Source organism: Zonotrichia albicollis, chromosome 6 (assembly GCF_047830755.1).
Source record: "Zonotrichia albicollis isolate bZonAlb1 chromosome 6, bZonAlb1.hap1, whole genome shotgun sequence".
Lineage (NCBI taxonomy): Eukaryota > Metazoa > Chordata > Aves > Passeriformes > Passerellidae > Zonotrichia > Zonotrichia albicollis.
In genome coordinates, this window is record NC_133824.1 from 55,550,070 (window position 1) to 55,574,660 (window position 24,591).

Below are 24,591 nucleotides of genomic sequence, written 5' to 3' on the forward strand. Positions count from 1 at the left end.
GCACTTATAACAGCTTCTGTACTTACATGAGCATAATTTTTCGTTCTACTTTGTCTAAAATAAGTAAATGGGGGAATGTCTTGGTTTAAGACAAGTTAAGGGAGCGAACACTTCAAAATGAATTACTGTCCTGGTTTAGAGACAAGTTTAGGAGGAAAACCACATTGGAATGAGTGTTTTGTCTAAAAATAAAAGGGTTCCAACAACCCCTTTCTGCCAATAAGAAAAGTATTAGTGGATGAAAGTAAAAAAAAAAAAAAAAAAAAAAAGTAAAACTGCTTTATTTCCATATCCTATTTTCCTTTATTAAACATTGAAATTTTACCAGGAGAGTGAACCTCGTTTTTCACATAAACAACTGACCAACCAACCAAAACACAAACCCCCCTCCAACTTGTGAAGATCAAGGTCATTTATCTCAATAGGAGGGAGGAAAAGGATGGTTTTTTGTGTCTTTAGGCAAACAGCTGGAGTACAATCAGGTCTGACAAGAACAGCATTGAAGATTAAGTGCCCAGCCCTTAATTATAGAAATTTACCTCTAGAAGAGCAGATTTTCCTTTTGATACACATGCATTCACTGCTAAGCATTATCTGCACAGTGATACAATTGTACCTGTGTCTAGCTCAGCATTTAGGGGTGCAGTCTCTGCTTAGCCTGGCTGTGTGTATGTGTGCTTGAGTCGACTGGGGGTTCCCATGGGCCCACCTGAGCTGGGAAATCTTGCTATAAACCCTGTGTGCTGAGTTCTTGAGGAGTTTAGAGGCTCAAACTGAGCTGTGCCAGCCTTTATAGGGTGTTCACTTCAGAGCAGGGCTAAAGCAGCAGTGCTGGGGAGCATGAGAGCTTCACCTCTTGTGGAGATAATTCTCCCATGCAGGCCTTGAGGTGAAACCAAGAAGCAGCAGTTGTGTAGGCCTCTGTATTCCCTCCCCCCCCTTCCCAAAGAAATTGGCAGAGCGGTAATAAAATTAAAAAATTAACTCCCTGAAATTGCAAAATTTCACAAGATTACTTAAGATCACTCAGCATTTTTTTACTTGATGCACTAGCACCTTCCCCTCTGTTCCACCCTGTATGAATGCACGGAAAAGTGTGAAAAACAGCAATCACTTGTTTTTAAAATTTTAAATGTTTAATAATAATAAAATAGTTATAAAAATAGCAATATAGTTAGAGTAATAAAAATTTGGGCAATTTGGATTAGGACAATATGAGACAATAAAAACTAAGAGTTATGGACATCTGGTTACCTTTTCTGGGCAAAATATGTGCGAGAAAGGCCCCACGTTAGCAGAAGATTAACCCTTAAAAGCAACAGCCTGTTGCATATTCATACACCTCATACATGATGCATAAATTCCATTCAAACACAGGAGCACTCTGAGCAGTGTCAGCTTCTTCCTCTGAATCCTCACAGCATCTTCATGGCTGAGCGAGGCAGGAAGAAGTTCATTTCTTCTGGTAATGGAGCAATAAATTCTTTCTCTGAAAGATTCAGGCATCCTGTGGCTGCTATCTCAGTCTGAGTTCTTTCTTTACAAGGCACAGTGTCTAGTTTAACATTGTTATAACCTAAAACTGTATTTAACACATTACTTAAGAAAATTAATATAGCATAACTTTGTAACATAACACATATAATATTAATTTTAATATTTGTGAAAAGCCAATCATAAAATACGCATTTTTCACAAGTATTAGAAGTATTAGCTGCTGATACATTACTATGAAGTGCCTGGTAGACTGGAAAGGTTGGCTCTTTCTAGAAGGAAAATGACTAGCTAACAGTTCTTTTTATGACCTTTTTACCATGCTATTATAAGTATCCATGGTAACATGACTGTTCATTCAAGCTGGTATGTAGCATCAAAATAACAATAAATAAAGATTTAAATTAATGTGGTTGAATAGAATGTGCTGCCAGGTGTGCTGAGAAAGATACTAAAGTTGGGACACGAAGTCAGAAATTAATTATTTTGTTCCTTTTTGGCTGTGTATATCACCTTTTTATGTTTTTGTTTTACCTCCCATCATTCTTGGTTTGCTATTGAAGGATGTAATTTATTAATTTTGTTTGCATTCACCATGTACGTATCATATTAAGGGACAATACTAATTTTAAAAAGTCTTCCATTGATTTCAAACAGCGAATTTCTGTTCTCTGTGATGGAATACAAAATTACTCCGCAATAAACAGCTGAATGCAATGAGTAACCAGTTTTAGGAAATTTTTATTTCATGCTTGTGATGTATGATGTAGTTTCTGTATGTCTTTTGTAAGAGCAGAGATGCCCATAGGTGACCAGAGATGTTTCTTGTAATGACCACAATTCATTCACTTGCAGACAAGTTTGTTTGATTGGGGTTTTGCGGTCTTGCAGAGAAAGATTCCTTCTGTTTAAATATTTTACTTTCATATGATTAGCCATCAGATGAACTTGTTTTAAGGTAGGCAATTATCTACACACTGAAAACACTTGTAACCAAATTTGCTGATTTATGTAATTTATGATTAAGATTGGACAATACGAACTCAGGAAACAGGAGAAGGGTATTTATTTCTTTGAAGGTTTTGTCCGTTTTTTCAGGTGATGAAGGGCTTTTAGCGATGACCTTGTTCTCAGTCCCATTCTGGGATTTTAGCGATGACCTTGTTCTCAGTCCCATTCTGGAAGCTCTTTGTGCTCCTACCTCCAACTCGACACGGGGTGAATGACACCTGACAGAATCAGCAGCTGGTGTGTTCCAGCTTTGCAGAAATGACACGAGGCTCCGGGCAGCGCTGACAGGCTGCTCTGGGGCTCGACACCCCTTGGAACAGCTCCTGTGTTATAGTCGCATCACACAGAGACACTAACAGCAAAACACCGCTGCTGGTTTAACTGCGCCTTTCTCGTTATTTTTTTAATTATTTTTTTTCTGTTCCAGGCAGGCTTTCCCGGCCGTTCCGGTGGGATGGAGCTGCCAGCCTCACGCCGTAATCCCCGCCGGGCCGCCCCTCAGGGGCGCGTCCTGGCGCAGCCGCCGGCGCTGGAGCGGCGGGGCGGGCTCGGGGCTGCCGCTGTGCCCTCGTACCGCTGCCGGAGCTCCATCCCCGCTGCCGGAGCTCCATCCCCGCTGCCCGAGCTCCCTCCCTCCCGCCGTCTGTCTGTCTGTCTGCCCTGCCGGAGCCTGTCCCCAGCGCCCCGGGCGAGGCGAGGCTGGAGGAGACGCGGACGGAGGCGCTGTGAGGAGGGCCGGGATGAAATTCATCGCTGCTTGTTACGTGCTGCCTCTGTTCCCTGCTCTGGTCCTTGGCACTAGGTGAGTACAGACAGCTCCTTTCCTCACAGTGCTCCTGCTTCGTTTCCTGGCTCATGTTCAGTGCTTGGAAGAGAAATAATACAGATTTCAGGTCTTGCTGGGGTGTTAAGTTTAGAGCAAAGATCGTCTCTGATTCTTTTCTGTCTCGCTCCGGCTCCTGATCGTCTCAAGACTGAATGTGATGCTTGTTGTTTGTTTGTTTGTTTGGGTCTTTTGGTTGGTTTTTCTTGGTTTTTTTCTTTTTTTTTGGCTGGTTGGTCGATTTTTGTGTTTTTTTGGTTTTTTTTATGCCTCTGTGTAATTGACCCACAGCTTTGCGGGGTGTAACAAGGCAGTGACAAATGTAAGCTTTATATATAGAGCAGTTAAACCAGACGGGCTCTATTTCACTGTAAAGGCAAACAGGTGAAGCTGAGAATTGCTAACGTTTTCCCTTCTGGAGTGCAAAACACTTGAACAATCTCATCTCAGGATTCTATATCTGAATAATAACCGGGGACTTACTTTTTTTACTGTGAGATATTGTATTGTTAATCAATGCCAGTAAATGTATAAAAAGTTGCAGCAATCTAGAATAATTCCTTTCTGTGAAAGCGAGAAAATATGAACAAAATTTATTGCAGCTACAAAATAAACCTGATCTGAGCTTGCCGTGTTCTGATAAGGTAATGTGCTGTGCTCACTTGCTCAGAGACAGTATATTATTGTCTGTGTTGTCAGTTCAGCAAAGAAAAGGTAAAGCTGAGACCTCTTATCCCGTTGTACATCTTGATGTACACAGATGAGAAATTAATGTTGGGTACAGAGCAGATCTATTATGATACTGCTGTTTACACTGCTCAACTTCCAGTTCCTCATCAGTAAACCAAGCTGAGATTTTGACTGTGATATTTCTCTGCCGTGTTGGGATAATAACACAGAAATAAGTGTGTAATAAATAGTAATGAGTATTTAAAGCATGTTTTTGGAGGATATACATGTGTACATTTTTCAGAAAAATGTGACTTTTTCCTTTATGCTTTGTATCCTGTAAAATGGGCATCAAAGCAGCCTTTTGCAGAACCATTGCATGTTTTAAGGCTTAAAACATAAGGTATTCACTGAGATGTGAAAAAAAAAAAAAATCGTGCCTGCTACATAGTCAAGTAAGGGGGCAGCAGGAGCTGCATACACAGGCAAAAAATAATTGAAAATTTCTGAACAGGAAAATGTCTGAATGCAGGAGAAATCAGGAAATTGCTTCAATTATCCAGCAACTTCCTTACTTCAGAATGGGTTTTTATTGGGACAACTTTTTTTTGGTAATGTTTCTGGTTAGGGCTTCCACAGTGCTGGTCTGTATGAGCCATGCTGATGTGCTTTGGAATATAGCCCTTGGAGGAATATATTGTGGTTCAATTCTTCTGATTTAATTAAAAGGTTTAAGGAAACTTTCACTGGCAGTTATGTGAATTAATTTGGATTAATAATTTTATGCTCATTAAAGAGTGATGCATCCTTGGAAGAGGAGTTGAAATGGAGAGGGAGTACCAAACCAGCTTTTGTAGATGCAGGTTTGTATCTTCAATGAGCTTGTGCAGATTAATCTGCACAGAAAAGAGATATGGAAAGTTAAAAACTGCCTGAACAGTCATAGTAGTTAAGGCATTTAGTGTAGAGCACTAAAATTGAGTCCTTATCATCCTGAGCAAATGTTAACCACTATGAGAAACGAAGCGTAGTTAATTCTGGATAGTTGTCAAAAAAACTAATAAATTCAAATCCTCCCTCAACTTTAAAAAAATAGTTGTAAAGAGTATCAAGAAGTTGAAATTGGCATGTGGATGCTAATTATGAAAATCGTAATTCTGAGGAGTGTGTGTGTTTTTGTAAGAGCACAATGTTGTGGCCTGTGATGGTTTATGTTCTTAGGTAATGAGAGATGAAAATGATCAGTGGGAGGGAAATTCCAGTTAAAGTTCTACCCAAGTATGGTATGTGTTGCAGAGTGAGTTTTGGTACCAGATTGGTCATCCCATTACAAAGGAGGCTGAAATTGTTTTGTAGAGCTGGAGATTTATGGAAGTCCTGGTCTGTTCTCGTCAGCAGTCACTTGGTTTTAAACTGGCTGTGGAGAAGATCGAGTTCAGCATTTCAACAGCACACAGAGGAAGTTTCAAGCATGCACTGATGACAACATGCCATTTTCTGGGAAGAAATTGTGCTTTCATCTCCTTCAGCACAAGGCAATTAATGCTTCTTGCAAACCCATGCCTCATTAGTTGGTTAGACCCAACAAGGCAGGATTGCAGGACTGGTTTTTCTCGCAAAAAATCAGAGTGCAGTATCTTTCCATGTGAAATTGCTTAGCTAAGGCAAAATATTAACTTTGCAGGACAGAGTTTTTCGTCATGAGGGTTTATTTTTGTCCAAGTTTGTGCTCTGTTTCATGCATTAGTGCTGAAATGAGTGAGCACAGTACATCTTGCAGAGGTGGACAGCTCATGGGTTTTTGTTCCTTGTCAGGCAGTGATGCCATCCTTTCTGCATCATGTTATGGGGATTGTTGGGAAAGATCTCACATGTCTTCAAGCCTCATTGCAAACAAATATGAATTAATGAGTTAAGCTATGTTAAGGCAACCTGTAATCTTTTCTTACTTGATAACAAGAAGAAAGTACACAGCTATCACCATTATTTCATAATTGTATGTAACTTCTAAACTTGGTCTAAAATCATACACATCAATCAAATTGCCATAAGATTACAGAAAATTCATGATTTTGAAATGAATTATCTTTTCTGCATTATCTAAACTGGATTTTGGTATGGCTTTGAGACACAATGATAAGTCTTACTCATATTTCTGGTCAGTTGTGGTGCCAAAGAGGTCCTAAGATTGAATTGCATTTGTCTATCCAGTTAAACATGTATGTTTTAATGGTGTGAGCAAAAATTACTGCTCTAAAATCAGTCTCTCAAAATGCAAAGAGGAACACTTTTGAAGATTATTTTAGCTTGGTAAAAAATATGAAATTGGTGTTTTCCTGTCCACTTTCACATTTCCTTTGACATTTCGCTTTTGGCACATTGAATGTGATGTTATAAGTTGATTTTTTTTTTTTTTTTTTTTTTCAAATGATGCTGAAGACAACATCAGAAATGAGTTTCACTGGGAGTTCAGGGAGTAGACACAGTGCACAGTAAGCTTGGGGTGTTATTCTGTGGCCACTTCTTGCTTTTGTGGCCCCAAACACCTGGACAGTCTGGAATGCTGCTTGTAGAAGTGAATCCTACATGAGGGCAGTTGTTGGGGTCAGTAATTATGGTCCAGATGATCTTGTCTAGTGAGACCTCCCTACTTTTAGCTAAAAGGACAGTTTTCTGAATATTATTTGAACATTACTATTGAGATGCTGTATTCCAAATTTTTTTTTCTGAACAACAACATACAACTCCTTAGAAGCAGCCTGATGTGAAACAGAGCTTTCCTCTTTTTTTTTTCTTTTTTTTCTTGTGGCAGTACATTCCTTTCTGTCCACATGTGAAATATGACAAAGATACAAGACACTGAATAGTTTGATTGCAGTAGAATGCTTCAGAGCAGAGAACAGGACCGTAAACACAACAAGATGCACTTCAATAGCAATCGTAATGTTTCTACTGCAGCAACTCAATAAATGAATGTAGAACAACAGGGCTGTAAAAGGCAGAATTTTTTAATTGTGGAGAAGTAGCTGGTGGTAGTTTTTTTCTAGAAGTGCAGTTAATTGTCAGTCTTACTGCAGTGGTGTTACAAAGCAATCTAATACAATGGCTTAAGAATAATGCGTCTAATGTAATAGAATGGCTTAAGAATAATGCATCTTCTGGTTTTTGTAGCAGGGTAAAAGTAGTGTGCTCATTTCAAGCTGGTTAATGAATGTACAGGTGTTGATCTGGTATATGTCTACTGTTGGGAGTGACAAAAAATGATGAATTTCCTAATTAAGCTTGAGAATGGTTGAGCTTTCCTTGGGTGTATTTTTTAGGTCAGCTATTTTCTTTACGTTTGTTGGGTTTGGTAATTATTTTTAAGGGACTTTGAAAATAATTTTTCCCTCCTTTCAGATAAAGGTGTGTCAATAGCTCAGCTGTCTGATGTTACCTGTTCTGGCCTGGAAAGTTGAAAATCTGAAGATTAATTCTGCACAGTGGTAGTAGGCTACTTATGTAGGAGAAAATGAGATCCCGTATTTTGCTGTAGGTTCTTAACGTGCTTTTTGAATTCTTTCAGAAATGCAGGGGTAATAAAAATAATTTTTTTTCTGTGTAGAGTTCACAATTTTGTTGTCTAAATTTTCTGGGCCCTAAAAGATTTCCGATTTCTATCAGTGTGGATGATGATGCTTGTTTGGTTGATGGCTTGTAAGGATCTATATTTGAGGTACAGATGTGGTGTTTAGATGTGACTTGTGGCTGTACTATAGCTGTAAACTATGTGCTTTTGTTTTGGGCTGTGTTTAAGCATAATGGGTGCTTAAACCAGTGGTGCAGCTCCATAATTTCATGGAATGTGTTTGCCTTGATGGCTTTATTTTGATGGCTTATAAGAAAGTGCCTAACACAGCAAACTAGAAGCTGCTTGCAGCCAGAGGAACAGAGAGAAATGCATTGGCAATATTGATGGTGCTCCATATATCTAAGACCATGAAGCCAAACTAAAAATCCAGAAAGAAAGTCTCAGTTTGGCCAGAAAAACTTAAAAAAAAAAAAAAAGAAAAAAACTCCATTTGCCATGGAGTTACTTTTGACATTTTACTGTATTCTTTAGTGTTTAGAAAAATTAGAATGCTGACACTTTCCTGTGTCTCATTTATTGCTTTACAGTCAGGACAGAAGATAAGGATATCCTACCCTAAATTGTAATCCCTTTTTCAGTGAGATTGCGAGCTCAATGTTATTTTCTCTATTTAATAGAGAACTGCTCACAGACAGTATTCCTTGTGATGCACCACTCTGCAGACAGAGAAACCTCATTTATGCCACTTGTCAAAGCAGCGTTTCTTGCCATTGTCTAGTTTGGCACAGTGGGTGTGCTGTCTGTCTTGTAAGGGTCAGAGTGTAAATAGTCTCTGTTTGGAAGTCAAGTGATATGCTTGTTGGAAAGCAAAAGAAAATTCTCAAGCCATCCTTCAGTATTAATATTCTGCAAAGGTTTCAGATGTGTGTTGTTATATTTGCTATTTCAAATGCATTGGAGGGCAAGTGCCTTTTAGAAATACTGAAGAATAAATATGACATTTCATCAAATAGCAGTTTTTATGTGCTTCTGTGATTCTTTTACTCTTTCCTTACTTGCTCATCTTCCTGTTTACATAGTTCCAGTATTTTTTAATGTTTACTTTTACTGGTTTTTCTTAGCAATAGTTTTTGTAGTGTTCCCTCTTTTTCTGCTGTATTTTTAGATACAATAATTCAGTCAATTGTTAGAGAAATCAGTATGTGAATCTTACAATCCGAAGAAATAGGTGTGTACAGAATTCATTGAGATCTTACTTGTTGATATTGATTAATAGTTTCTATGGAAAAAAGTAGAGAAGTGTCAAAAAATTCTGGTGTATTTTGTCTTCACGTGCTGTCTTCGGAAGAAAAGACTCATTTGCTGCCAGCTAGTATACATTACCCAAAATGCTGATTTTTCCAGCCATTGACATAGTCTTGTTGTTGTTTTTGAATGGTCACATTTAGTCAATTTGTGGTCAGTTTCCTTGCAGGAAATAGGAAGGTTTTCTTTGCGTTTGTTAACTAAGGAAGTGGAAAAACAAAGTAAACCTGCTTTGGGCAGATTGAAGCACTTAGAAAGCAGAGCATGTATTTGCTGAGTCACATGTAATTGCAGAAGTGAAACCTTTCCCTTTCAGTTGGAGATGGAATTGCAGGAGAATATCTTTCTATGCCTACATTTAAAAGTCTTCCAGGCCACCACATTTCTATCCATGACCCAAATATCTGCCCTTGCTTTGACAGCATCAAAACACCTCCTATGCAACACCAGGGAAGCAGGAATTCATGGAAACAGGGCCCAGGCTCTGGAATTTCACCATTGTAAAATCACACAAAATTAACAAATCATCAGTAGGTTTTATGGTGTTTATATAACTTATTTGGGTTGGAGGTGGTGGTGGAGGGAAGGGAGGCAAATTACCTGGTGTAGGTGGTAAACAAGGTAGTTTATTCATGCTTTATGTTGTTTAATGCTCCATAGTTGATGCAGTTCTTCAGGCTATTTGTGTTTTTGTTGGTATGAAAGGCTACAGAAGTAGGAGCTGTGACTTTGTACCTCAGAATTGCTGGGTGAGCCAAGAGCAGCAATAAACCCAGCAATTCATCCTCATCATGCTCGCATGATTTTGCAGCCATGTGTTTGTTTCAGGCTAGTCTGTGGCAATAAACATGGGGAAAAAAACTGAGATTTTACTGAAATGTGGAAGAGAAAAAAAAAAACGTGTGGAGGAATTGAGCTGACAAGACTGAAGAGCAGCAGCTGTGCTCTGGTAGCATTAGATTGTTAAGGAAGTTTCTTCCTCCTGAGGCAGTGTGATGAAATGTGTGCTTGATGTGCAAAGAGAGACTGTCTCTCTTGAAAATGGAGAAATAAAATCAATTTTTATACTGCTTCACTTAGATTTTTTGATTAAGAAGTATTTTTCAGGATGGGGTGAAACTCAGCAAGGGTGCGGTATGTTTAGGTGTTTAGCAGCTGAACCTTTGAGATGCTGTCCTGAAATGAATCAGTTGATAATTAATTGTTGTTTTCAGTGACAAAGTGTCCAAAATAGCCACTGTATTTGTACTAATTATCAAAGGCTGGCATAGTCCCTCAGTCCTGCTGTGCTTGTACCCCTCTGTTCTATGAAGAGCACAGAAGCTCCTGTTATCTCCTTGTCTGAAAATAGATACTGTTGGTTTTTTGTTGGTTTTGATTTGTTTTCTTCCCCCTTCTGTGAAGGGAGCCAACATTTGCCAGGGGACCAGATATTTTTGAGGGGCTTAATACCTGTAATCTGCAATGGATTTTCTTTTAAGTGTGCTGAAAGAGTCGAATTTGATGACTTCTGAATTTCAGAAGGAGGCAGCTGGTTAACTGCACTAATCTTCTGAAACTCTGAAACAAGAGCTGTATTCTGTGACACTCAGACTGTTCTTTAGGTGCTGAATGGCAGGGGGGATACCGAATAGCTGTGATTGTTAGGAATCCATCCTGACCTCTTTTGGGAAGTTTAGCCTTGCAGCTGCCTTCATTTTACCCTCAGTTGAGGAATAAGATGATTTGGCTCAGTGCAAAGGGTATTTAATCTGCAACCATGGTGCCTCAGTGACACAGGGCACTGAGGGAGGGTCAGAACACATTACAGCATTGCTGCTTTCCTGCTCTTGCCTTTAAGCATATTTCATGTTGCAATTAGTGCAGCCTATGCCATTTAATTTGGTGAGAAATCTGTCTCAAATTCAGCTTTCTGTGAGGTCACTGCGTTCACATATAAATATTTATGAATATATGCATACATATGCGTTCATATGTGAAAAAAACCACTGTCCTCAAGTGCATAGATAGTAAATAGAGACTCATCTGCTTTTTTGTTTGCTTGTAAAACCACTCTGCTCTTCGGTACACATGTGTGCTGTATTTGGCTCAGGAAAGTTCATGAAAGCAGACATCTAATTTAATGTATTTCATTTACTCTGTTCCCATTTCAAACATCCTAGTTCTTTCCCTAATTTTTACTTAGATGGAGTAAATACTTTGGCACAAGGGCAGACTCTTACCTGTTCCTGGAAGAGCAGATTACAGAAAGAATTAAAATGCTGTAAAAATTAAATAGTAAGAGCAGTTTTAAAGAAATAATAGTCCATTTGACTCAGAAAAAACCTTGCATTTCTGTTTTAATGTCATAGTGTGTAGTGTTGCCAGTTGCATATGTACCAAAACCGGCAGAATTTAGATGGCTTCTGAAAAGAGCTAGGAGATATACAGGACATGTATAGCAGAACTAAGGGTTTAAGGAATATCTGTTTGTGTGAGGTGAGTACTGCATCACTGGCCTATAAAACATAATTGTAACTGTCTAAGCCATTCCCATCAAATATGTGATGTGCAGAAGTGGATACTGCAGTCCGGTTTAAATATTTTACTGTTCGCTCACATGGTATGTTTCTTTGTTGTTAAATCTTGCTGGTCATGTCACATGTTCAAATGGTACTTTTAAATGGAGTGGGAAACTGTTCCCAAAACTATTCAGTAATTACGGAAGTGGAAGTTTTTAGCACACTAGATTAAACCTGATGATGCTCACTAAAGTTTTATTAATAAATCACACAATTGGCATGGAAATCGGTATGTTACTGCCTGTCCTACTACATAAGCACATGGGAGTGTGGCAAGATGGAAAGAAGGGAAGGGTGCTTATTTCCCAGAACTAGAATAAGGATGTTTGTCCTGGCAAAGTGCTGCCTTGCCTCTGCATGGCCCCCTTCTCCAGCAGCCTCTTTTTCTTTCCCACAGTGTGTTGAAACACACACATTTTGCCATCTTTTGGGATTCTACACGAGGCCATGGGAGTTGGCCTTGAGAATATTAAGTGGCTTGGCAGGATTACACTAAAGTAAAGTAAAACTAGAATAGCAGCCTGTAGCTTTAAATCAATTATTTGATTACCTTCAGTAATTACTCAATCACCCATTTGATCCCTTCATAGTCATTGTAACATCCACTGAGTTCATGAATCCCCACTGATGACAGAACAATATCCTAGCATCTTCCTAGCACGTGTGAAAAGAGAATAAGAAAAGGGGATTCAGTATAGCAACACCTGAATGAGGACAACACTCAGGTTTTTTAAAAGATATAATTCTTCTCTTATTTAAATACAAGAGGGTTATGGACTTTTTTTTTAAATTCATCTTTTGCTATTTAGCTCTAATTTCTCCAAAATAGAAAATCTCAGAGTTAAAGCTTCCTGTGTGAAAGTTGGCTTTTTAATTCTTTTAAAATTTGCTTCATATTTAGATCCTTGAAGATATATTGAGTGAATTTGAGTTTTTCTTTTTTTTTTTCTTTGTAGCCTTTCTATTTTTTTAATGCACATCAGATTTACTACTCACTTTAAAGTCCGTGGAGCAACAGTAACTGTGGCATGCATAATCTACAGATCTGTCTTTTTTTTTTTGGTCAACAGGTTTCTTGTTTTACAACCAGCTAGCATATTTACTTGAGTTCTGTGGGGGAAGGTCATACATCTTGTTTATTTCATTATGGGGAAATAAGGAGAAAGGGGACACTCTTGATACAAGAGTTTGTCACTTGTGTTATGGAAATACTCTTTCAGGCTTTGCCCTCTTCCCATTTTACTTTTAGTGTTTGGTGTTCTGGGGGATACTGTTCTTAAGCAGCTTTATAACTCTTTATTTGTGTAAGGAGTACAAGAATTAACTGTCCCGACTTTATGGCATCCCACGGCCAAACACACAAGAGCTCTCAGGTATACAAACCTTTCTAACTTACCTTCCTTTTATATTTCTCTGAGAGTCATCTTATCCTGGGAAATAAAAGGCATTGTTCTTCCAAGTTTGTGAAATTTCTTTTTATTTTCTGAATGATGTATATGGAAGTTTTGTGCTCAATGGGTAGCTTAATTTTGCCCTTAATTCAGTACCTTAATGGGCATTGAATGGGTGTTACAGTAGTGTGCACCTTTAACACCTCGAGTTCATTTATTAATTTAACATTTTAAGCCTCTGTTTTAGAAGTTTGCCTTTTGTTTTTCTTCAGTTTTCTGTTTAGAGTGGTTCATAGGACATTGCTAGGCCTCTGCATAATATGAGGAGGGGAAATACCAGCACTCATCAAATTAGTACAGTGAAATGCAAAGCTGTGTTTCATGTCAGGTATAAACAGGTGACGTGTGTATTTGTGAATGCGAAATGTGTGGAGACTGACAATGAGAGAGCTGTGAATTCTAATAATAACTGAAGAAAATAAAGCATGGAAAAAGGCCTTTGAACCTATCTTTTGTTTGCAATTAACCCTGGTTGATTTAGGAGCATTAGAGTTAAAGTGTTAAGGATGTTGCTTTTTGCTTGCAGTTAATCCATAAAGAGTTCTGCAATAATAACCTTTTGAAGTACAATTTTAGAATATTACTTATATCCTTGAAACTATAGCTTTGGAATATCTGTAAAGGAAATATACTTCTCACACCTTATTGAATCAGAGAAAAGCAGCTTGAGAAAGGAAGATGAACATCACCTCAAGGGTTTATGGTTTCAACCAAGGGAAGCTGGACATCACTGTTATGAGATTTATAGTCTCTGCAATTAAAAGGTGGACACACATCTGGGGAGCTGGACCTCACCAGATGGGATTTGTTTCTTCTTTTGGAAACCAACCACCACCATCTGGGGATACTCCTATTGAGATACATCCTGAGAAAAACTAAATCACAATAGTGTATAGAATTATGACATAAAAATTGGGAATAGAATCTGCTGATGAGTAAAACTTGGAAATAGAAACTGCTAAAAAAGCTGATCAGTACCCCTGTAAATACCTGTAACCATCAATTATTGGTGTGCAGTTGGAGGGAAAATCTTCCCCCACTGTACCCAGTGCTGTATTGCTCATACTTTACCATATTAAATAATAAATTGATTGCTGCTTGACTATTGGCCTAGTCAAGCTTCTTATTCATAACAGTACTGAGCTTAATCATGTGCCTTCTAATATGAAGTGAAGAATGCAGCCATGGCAAAGCTGTATTTCCATTTCTCTTAGAATTCAACAGGCAAGGCAAAAAAATGGTTTGTACCTGTAAGGAATTGGGCATTGAATGTCAATAGGAAGAGTTGCACATCACACCTGAAGGATGTTCCTGTTGAATGTTGAATCTGGATGTTTAATGTTGAGGTTGTGGCAGAATCTGTGCCCCCAAGAAAAGAAGAAAATGCTGCCCATACACGACTCAGTGTCTGAGGTCAGTGCCCTATGGAGGGCCCCAGCTTGGAGAAGGAGCCATCCCTGTTTCAATGAAAAAACCAAATATGCTAAAAAAGGCTACAGATGCAATTGGCAAGCTTCTCCATATAACCTGTGTAATTTCCCAGCAACAGTATAGATTTAGACCTGTGAAATTGCTACAGAGGTGTCAAGTACAGGGGGGAAAATAGAGCAGAGCAGTCCAACTATTACTTGTGCTATGCACTTAACCTGCACACATTCATGGAGTAATGAGGAAAGGGCAAGGCTTTTAAATAAGTTCACCATGACAAAGTCTGGCTTTTAAACTCAGGACTCTGACAATTTTTAAGCCACCCACTCCTCTGGTTAGTTTTAATCCCAGCAGTCAGAAAGGATGTGTTGGCAGGGTCAGCTGCTGTTGAAATTGTGTGTGGAACAGTGTGCATTCAATGGTCTCTACAGCAAGCAAATGGAAGAGAGCAGCACCATGAATTGGGAATTTTCAGGCTGCTATCATACAGAATATCTCAGACCTATTTTTTCAAGGTTTTAATTAAGAGCTTTTTGTTTTTGGACTTTGTGTATGGTTAGCAGTCTTTGATGTCAGTAGATTAACTTTGGCTATAATAAGAGTAGTGTATATAACTGGCTGTTTTTTCTAATGAGTGTAATAATTCATTCTCTTATTAATTTAAGATCATGATGTTGGATCATGTCTCTCCAATGGAAATAAGGGAAAGAAAAAATATGTAATTTTTTTTCCACTTCTGTACATTCTAATATTATAGCTATTTCTCATCTCTTTCTTTCCAAGTGAAAGTCAGGTCAGTAGTTAAATTTGGATTGAAAAAAATTAAGGGAAAATGTATTTGTATATTTTTGAATAGCATGACATTAAATCATTATATGATTTAATTTTCATTTTACAATAGTAACTATACAGCCCAGTAGAACTTTATAGGTACTATTTAAAGGACTGTGTGAATCAGACTTCCTTGCTGCGTTCCATTTCAGTGTGGATTTACATGGTGCTGCATACCACACTTGTTACACCTACACCTGCTTTGTCAGATACCCAGCTAATAGCTGGGCAGGGAGTTGACTATAAAATTGAAATCAAATTGAGGTGAAACTTCAGGTTAAAAATGAATAGCAAAGAAAAAATATTTGATTGTTGTTTCAATTTTTTTTTAAATAGAATATTCAGCATAGCAGAATAATATGTTATTTTTACTTGGAATCTTAAAAGGGTGTGCCTAAATTTATTGCAACAACGTATGTTATTGACCAAAAAGAAATAGATTTGTTTTCTTCTCTTCAGAAATTGCATTTCCAGTTTAGAAAACAATTCTTTTTACCAATTGGAATGAATACTCATGTTTTAAAACAGTGTGGGCGGTTTTTCTACCCTGATCAAAATATTGATGTATATCTAGCATTACTAGACTAAGGTGGATGCCTAGTAAATTAGGAAATATAAAGAAATTAAAGCTGGCACAGATTATTTCTAAAGCTTTAAAATGCTCACATTTATTTTTCTAAATAATCTGTTGGATGCAGGTATATTGGATGATCTAAAAGGATTGTACTATACTGATTATCAGGACCACTGTCAAAACAAACAGCAAACCTGATTTTACTGCTTTTCATGCCTCTCTGAAACTTCTCTTCTTGTACCTTTAGCAGAGAGGACTGTTACTGCAGGAGCAGGTAGAAGTGATAGAAATTTGGGGTGTACAGGACTGGGGGGGATGAGCATTGCTGTTGTTATTGTGGAAGTGCACATTGCTGCAGATCCCAAGAGACCTGAGGCAGGAGACTCCCCTTAGTCATTGTTACAGGAAATGCTGGAGTGTGTTTTATAATTCCCTTTAAGAAATTGATTTCATGTATTTTTAAGAGACTAAAAAGTTTTGTTTTAATTTTTATAAATTAATCATTAGTTAAGCAGAATCTTAGCCAACTCTATTGAAAGGCTCATAATATCCCTGAACAGGAATGCAGGCAGGAGCAGCGTTATGTGTAGGCAAACATGTGAGGACCACTGAGAGGCAACCAGCAGGTTTTGAAAAGACAATTCATATTGTCATTAAACAGAATGATTAATCGTAAAACATCAGTTAGATGTTTCATTTCTTTTCTTTGACTTAGCTTTGAATAGTCAATTTGGAATTCAACAGAGAGTAAGAGGATTCCTTTTGTAGAAACTATAGGATGTTCTTTTAATTCTTGATTCTGTTCTTTTAATGTCTTGTAAACCATAATTCCAGAATCACAGTGTGTAACAAGCTATTTGTACAGTCATTAGGTGACTTACAAATTTGATATGCTGTAGTTGAGATCGATGTAATTAGAACTTTTTTTCCTAGAGGTATTTCGATGCGGACTTTTAGTTTTGTTTGATTCTTCTCCTGACGTTACTGAATAGAAATGCCGTGAGATGTGAGGTGGGACGTGATGCAGTTGCCATCAGAGAGGTGTGTTGGGATGATTTACATGGCTGGGATCCTGCAGACAAGCAAGGAGAGGCTCTGTACGTGAGGGAGTGCTCTGAGTGCATGGATTAGAAGAGTGAGCCTCTGTGAGGATCTGTGGGAATGGGCAGTGTGTTACGGGCCATCCAACCAGGATGAGGAGGGAGATGAACTGTTCTGTGAGTAGCTGCCTAATGTTCCATGATTCCTGGCCGTTCTTCTTTTGGGAGCCTGACTTGCCAGGCGCCTGCTGGAAGTGCAGCACATCATGGAGAAGGTGGTCTGGGAGGTTCCTGGCCTGTGTGGAGGGGAAGTTCTGGGCTGAGCTGGCCCGTGGGCCTGCTGGGGTGGTGCCTCGCTAGTCCTGCTGCTCACAAAAAGAGAGGAGCTGGTGGGAGGTGTGGTGGTTGGGCCCAGTGCCCCTGGAATGGTGGCTTTTGAGCTGTGGGGAGGTGAGGGAGGGTGTCAGCTAAATATCTATCTTGGACTTCTGTGTTGGGGTACCTGCTGCCAACTTCTGGGACTCAGGCTGGGCCTTCCCTCTTGAGGGAGACTCTCCTGGAGCAGTCTTGTGTCAGGAAAGAGAGACCCACTGGATCCTTTCAGTCCTCAGCTGTGGAGGGCCGGGTTCAAGCATGGCTTAAAGAAAGAGGCCATGAAGGTGTTCAGCTAAGGGAAAAATAGATGGCCGCTGTAAAGCAGCAGTTCCCAGGCTTGATTCTGTAAATAATTAAGGTTCTCAGCCACCTTTTATATAAACAACAAGATTCTCAGACCGTTTCCTCAAAAATAGGCAATATTCTGTCCTTGGCTGCTCTGGGAACAGATGGCCGTTCTGGGAACAGATATAAAGGTTTGGAGAACTTTTCATATCATGGTGAGAACACTGATCTTGGTTTCAATAAACAAACTTCAGGTATTGTAAACAAAAGGAGGAGCTGAAGTTTTCTCTACAGCCTATCAGGAGCTCAGGTTTTGCAATATGCATGAAGTGAATTAGCACTGTTATAAAAGGTGTCGAATTTGATCAATAAACGGGAGTCGATGCTCATCAATCGGGTGGTCGTCTCCCTTCACTTCAACATTCAGGTTCTTGTTTGTTGTTATCTTACCGGGAGTTTTTCTCGCTTCTGCACCAGGCTCTCTGTTATAAAAGACCACAGTGAAATAGAAGTGACTTCCTGCACAGCTGATGCTGTTGAGAGAACAGACTGCTTTCAGTATTCTGCCTGAACAGTGTAAATTCTGTATTACCGTGTCAAGCAAGTATTTGGAGAGTATAAGAATAAGATTTATGTGGCAATATTTAGCAATGACTCTTCATGAAGTACAAAAATAAAAAGTGTGAAAGTTATGGCATTGTCAGTTTCAGGGAGGAGAAAATTCATCAACTCTTTAAAGTCAATATTGCAATGGATTTTTTTCATTTATTAATGAGCATGTTAAGCAGAATGACATTATTGCAAGTCATTACATTACATTATTAATCATTACAAATGTAAATTGTGCAGCTATAAAGAAATACCTTCTTAATAACACAAAAAATAAAACACAGCCTGCTTGTCTGCTTTGCACATGTTAAATGTTTTTTCTGGTCTTTATTCTGATGGAGGCTCCTAGGGGTTACAGGACTCGTACTCTGTGCTTTAATAAATCACATTGCATCCTGGTGCTAACAATGCTTCATAGAGAAGTGACAGTGCTCTGCATTCAAATGACTCTCCAGCGCACAGAAAAGTGAATATCCCTGAAGTGGCCAAGGAAAGGGCAGAGGAATCCATACAGTCTGCCTATTCAATGCTGCTCTGTAGGAAAGAATGAATAATGCTAGAATTTGGCATGATCAACTGGGTCCCTAAATGATGTGCTAATTAGGAAAGCAGACAAAACAAGAGCTGTGGAAGCAAAATGTAAGTTTAAGCAAAAACATGAGTTGATATGAATGGGAGGTTTTTTCCTTTAAAGAAGTCTGCACTGGGTTTATATAGCATTTAGTTTTTTTAAAACCTGTTATTCCTTGGCAGACATTCTCCAAGGAAGAGATAATCTGCTATTTCATCAGTTAGAATGAGAAATCTGTGTGGTGTGATTAATAAACATGAACCTGCAATTAAGTAAAAGAGAGAGGTTTGCATGGTGAAATAAAATAGGAAATAAATGGTCCTTTGCTCATTTTTGCTCTTCCAGATCTCAGTGGAATTGTCCTTAACTACAGGGATCTACATCTCTTAATTGTACCTGCAATTATAGACATGAAGCACCATGTGAAGAAGCACTAAAATAAGGCTTTCAATCTTTCTAGTACAGATTCAATGAAGCAGAGAATGTCTTGTCCCAAAATAGGTTCTCTCACCTGGTGTGCAATCCACACACACAGTTGAGGTTTGTGGTTTATTTACAGCTCTGCATGGAAAGAGGGGCTGGGTGGCGAATCCATGAAGTCAGCACAACAGCCACCCAAACTTTTCACTCTTTATACATTTTAATAAACAAAAACAATGTTCATTGGGTACAAGTTACCTAGTTCTTTTGTTAATTCATATTCTCTCTACTATTGGTCAGTATTTCTCTCACTTCTCGTGCTAAAGTAGTCTGCATGCTCTTTCTCCTTTGAGTTGGTTGGTTTCTTGGGTCACTGGTTGTGATCTTTGTTAGAATTACCTTTTACCCAGCTGGAGCTGATTCAGCACAGTTGATGAGTTGTCCTTATTAGTTTAGTTTTGGGGGTTCTGCTAAATGCCCTTTTGGCCTGTAAATTTTGAATTCTTTGCGTCCACTATCAGTGGCACATCCTTCTTGCCAAGCTTTGTTAACCTCCCTCCCGGTCAGAGATAATTGAAGCATGTCCAGCCCTAAATGGTAACAAAGTCATTCTGCCAATTAGTAATTTGCCTTTCTAGCACCTGGACCTCCCTCACATTTTAGCTGCTCTCAGTTCCATGGATTAAATCTCCTTTCTTGTGGATGAGGCTTGAAAAGTATACAAAGAGCAAACCTTAAATCATCCTTTCTTAAGAAAAGTTTACATCAACCAAGTTTTGCAACAAGAAGAACGCCTTTACGAGTAGAAATCACAGCTACAAGAATGTTATATAAAAACCTATTCATAATGTTTGCACATCCATTTTTCATTCTGTATTTTTAATCTTTGCAAGGAAATAGATTCACAGAGCTGTGCAGTAGGTAGGGCTATAAATCAAGCAAGGCCTAGAAAGAGCATTCTTAGAAATGCTCAAAATTTCAAAATCTGTTTTGAGGTGACTCTAAAGTTGTCAGTCCCTCCATCATTGCTCCTGGCTTATAGAGCCAGTATCCATAAAAGCTCAAACCATCTCCAGTGCAAAAGGCACGTAATTATCACTGAAGTTGGACCACAGAATTTCTTTCTGGGTAGATGCTGAGGCTTGTAAAGGGACAATTTACCCTGGTACAGAAATGTGTCCTCTCAAATATGAAGTTGGATGTGCATTATATAAATTTCAGTTTTTTGCTAGTGTAGAGGGTTTCTCTGAGTACCTTAAACTGACAAAACTCAAATACAAAACCTGATTTCCCCTGAATATTTTCTACTACAATATAGATAATCTGCAATTCCAGAAAGCTTTCCCACATTGTCTTTATCTCCTTTCCCCTTATTTGTCTCAACTTTCCCATCTCACATAAAATCTCAGTGAATATGAGTGAACTACTAATATGAATGTCATTGATGTCATTGTTCTGTTTTGCTCAGTGAAATTGCTGTTTTCTGAGATATTGGTTTAGCATCTTGGGGAGCCTTGATCCTTGTAACACAGGACTTTCATAAACAGCAATAGCAATATTGGAGGTAGAGAGACAGAATAGCTGCAAATGGAACTTGATAGTTATAAACATTCCAGATGCTTACAATTCAGTTTCTTTTTGAGAGAGTTTTCTCATGGCTGTGGTTAGCAAGGATTTTTTTTGTTGTTGGTTTGGAGTGTTTTTCTTTTTAAAACTAGCACCTAGTTAAAAATGAAGGCACTTGTAATGTGGTTTTTTAAACTGCTGCTATAATCAGGTAATAGCCTCTAAAGAAAAGTAATAGAAATATTAGTTTGTTAAAGCAGTCTCCCCTATAATCTTAGTATATAGGAAGATATAAATCCTGAAAGTTTAGGAATGACACTCAGCGCATGGGTTTTTTGGCCAATGTTATGAATTAGTTATCCTCCTCAGTGTAATTATTTTAGAAGTCACTGGCCTTTCACATGCAAGGAAACTGTCATTTTTGTACATCCTTTATGAAAGAGTTCTTATTTTCATAAAATGGAGTATGAAAGTAAGAACTGGAGTTGTCATTGTACCACCAGCTTTCAGAGAAAGAAGATGACTCCTAATCCTGGCCATGGTGTGGAAATATTTCCTCACTTATCAAAAACTTAATTCTATAAAGGACACACTTAGTTTATCACTCTTGAGCAGCTTATTTTAGTAAATACAGTAGTCTAGGTCCTATCCTGCTGTATAACCTTGGGCAATTACTGCACTTGTCTTTCTGGGCCACTTGCCACCTGTGTGTTTTATCTGTTAAACAGTGTAGGGCAGAAATAATTACTTTTCATAGTATGTGGAGTTGAGCTTTTCTTGTAAGTGCCTAAGTAGCAATGTCAGTACTTCAGTCTGTGGGCCCTACTGCTGAGCAAATAAATAAAGTATTAATATCAATAATAGAATTTGGGATGGTAAAGTGGAAAGAATACCTGAGTTCTAAGTTTTTTACAAGAAATTATAATGGAGACTTTATTTTGCTTTTACTGTATGTATTAGAAATAGTTCTCTTTGTTTGTTTTCCTGCAAACCTTGGTTATTGGAAAAACAAAATCAGAAATAAATATCTTTAATCTCTAAGGCTCAGAAATAACAATACATTTGTCACCTTACTCCATTGAAGATTGTGCCACCTTTCTCCAGTTAGACTTTCATTGTATTTGAAAAGCTATAAACTTTTCTTATCTTAAATCACAGACTAGACAAGACAAATGTTTCGTATACATTTCCTGAAAAATCCCTTTGAGTCTTAGCTAGTGCTTGTTGTGAATTCAAACTCATTAGTCAGTAAGACTAATGCAGTTGTATTAGTGGGATGTAATTAGCTGTGGTATTTCATTAGTAGCAAAGTTGAGCAGACTTTATGTAGCTTTTAAAATAATGTGACTTCTTCATGGATTTGTGCTGATTAAGTTTCACCCCTATGTTTCTGTGATCTAAATGTTTGAGTACTACAGGAAATGCTTTCTCCCAAAATAGTAAAATATCAATCAGTAACCATTATACAAAATAGATGTAATTTTGCAGGTGTACAGTAATGCAGATTTATGCTCTAAACTCTTCTCAGACTCAAGGTTTGTTCTGTTCATTCTAATGCATACTCTTTACTGCCTGCATCAAATTATTCACACCAAAATTCCTTCAAAAAAGTTATCAGTGAGTGACAGAAAGTTCTTGTTTACTCTGAGATGCTCTTTGATGTGTATTGCCTCCTTTTTGGGGAGTCATTAGTCAGCTTCTGCTCTAGCACACCAGGACTGCAAAATCACTTTGGTCACTTTGTTCTTGATATTCGTGCATGGGAATACAGGGGAATAACACAAATATTACACCATGATAGTGAAAAGTCCAAGTCTGTGCTAGCTGTCATTTGATGACTGAAAAGTTCAGCTGAATGTAGTTAAACCAAAACCCCTTCAGCACAAACAGATGATTTTTGTGTTTCATGAGAAAGGTAATAATAGGTAGCTTCAAAAAAACCCCACATAAGTAGATGATATTACTGAATTGATGCAGTGTCAGTGAGATTAGCCAAAACAGCAGTTGTTTGCTAATGCAAATAAAAGTTGCATTTGCATCCTGAAACACTGAAAGCTTCAGTAAAGTTTGGGAGTTTTGACCCATGCTCTGAGAAGCAGAGGTAAAACTGGAAAAAGAAGATCAAGGTAGGAGCTCAGAATGCAGATTTATTGAAGGGAGAAGTTTTCTCTTGAATTTCCATCAGGAGAATGACTTATCTGGAATCATATGTATGTGATACATATGTAGATGTGACATATAGGCATAGTGGCAGTTTTAGCATATGTGATATCAACTTTGAAAAAGGCATCAGCTCTGGTTTTTTGTGAATGTTTATCAGTGTCTGAAAAACATAATTTTATGGGTGAAATCCAGCAATGTTTTAATCACTTCTCTAAGTTATGATGTTTTTTCTTACTTTTGCACATGTCAGGTGTGAAACACAGCTTACAGAATAAGCAAATGAGAACTTGTGAACAAACACTCTGTAAATGCTGGATCTCTTCCAAAGATCCAACTTCTTTAATTTCAAGTAATGTTTGAACACCTCTTCTTACAGAAATGCCTTAGCATCCTTTATGAGCCATCTGTGATGCATGATACAATTTTCCTGTGGGTGGTATGAAATGAAGAGGAAGATTTGGGATGTTTTCCAAGCTTATTAACATTTTCCCAATGCCTGGTCCACTTGAAAGCTGGAATCACCATCATCTTGTGCAAGTTTTCAAAGAGCCCACAAAATCCTAGTAATTTCTTGGTGTCAGGTAGAGGTGATGTAGGAGGATAAGTTTCATGTGCATTTAAAGTTTGTCTTATGTTGATTTAGTTTACTTTGAAAGGAATGAAGGACTGGTCTGGTTGGAAGATATTTTCATTAGTTAGAAGGGCTTTAGTCTTGTCCAGTGCATAGCAACAATAATGAGTAATTATTGCAAGGTAAATCAGTCTACCAGGATAATAGTTGTAGGTATTTCTAAACCTGAAAACTAGGCAAGCAGCAGTTCATCCCTTGAAGTGTCATGAAGCATGAGCTCTGAAATTTAACACATCAATGTATTTTTGATTTTAATCATGAGACATATCTTGGAAAACATTGTATCTGTATCTCAACCCATTTCTGTTACAGATTCTTAAATAATTTTTAGTCTTAATTGTATGATATTACTGTCCATACTAATATTTATTATTAGTCTTTGCTTGTATTTTCTTTCAGTCATTTGGAAGAAAAGTGAGGATACCACGGATTTTAATTTACAAAATTGGAGCTTTTTTATATACTGTAAACTGACTGAACTTGTTTTATCTGATCTGTTAATTGAGTACCACCATCTAGATGATAATGCCCAGATAATAATTTAGAGATAAAGTTTAATTTAGATAGTTTACCACCAATTTTATTAAAGCTGTGTAGTCAAAGTTTCTAAACTTAAATGGATTGGATTTTTCTGAGGTTTCTTACTTTCTAGCAGTCTGTCAGCAGAGGAGCAGATGCACATCCTTGGTAATTGCATGGTCATGCAGGTAAAATGCTAGTGAGGGGTATTATGTTTTTCATCTCAAACTGAAAACAGCATTATTAAAAACTTCTAATTGTTCAGGGAGCTGTAAGGCTGTCCCCATGAATGCCCTTGGCCCCTGAACATCTCACCACAGGCTGAATTAAACATCTGTAGAGATCATGCAAAGGCCCTTTTTGCTTCCTTACCCTGGAATTTATTACCAGCTATTCCAGCTGCCACAATGTGTTATATCTGATGCAATGGAACAATTTCATCATCTGAGCCCCTAGCATGGTATCAGCCTAAATATCCTTCAGCTGATTTAGCTACCAAAGCTCCATGTTGATCACTTGGCAATTAAACTTTCAGACTGTGGGAGGAAAAAAGGAATCCCTTTAAAAAACCAAAAAATTCGGGTTAGGTCTGCGATAACAGTAATTTACATTGCTATTTTAGGAAATGTGTTAAATAGCTAATGAATTATTCAGCTCTAGTTGTGTGTAACATTTATGGATTTTAGTTAGCTTT

At 38.0% G+C, this 24,591-nt stretch overlaps 1 protein-coding gene across 1 annotated transcript in view; it reads left to right on the forward strand.

Moving 5' to 3' along the window:
* Positions 1-2,979: 2,979 nt before the first annotated feature.
* Positions 2,980-24,591, forward strand: part of LUZP2 (leucine zipper protein 2) — a 70,043-nt gene continuing 48,431 nt past the window's right edge. Inside the window, exon 1 of the mRNA XM_026796458.2 lies at positions 2,980-3,307. Coding sequence (XP_026652259.2) covers positions 3,246-3,307 — 62 coding nt within the window. The 5' untranslated portion in view covers positions 2,980-3,245. The remainder of the gene's footprint in view (positions 3,308-24,591) is intronic.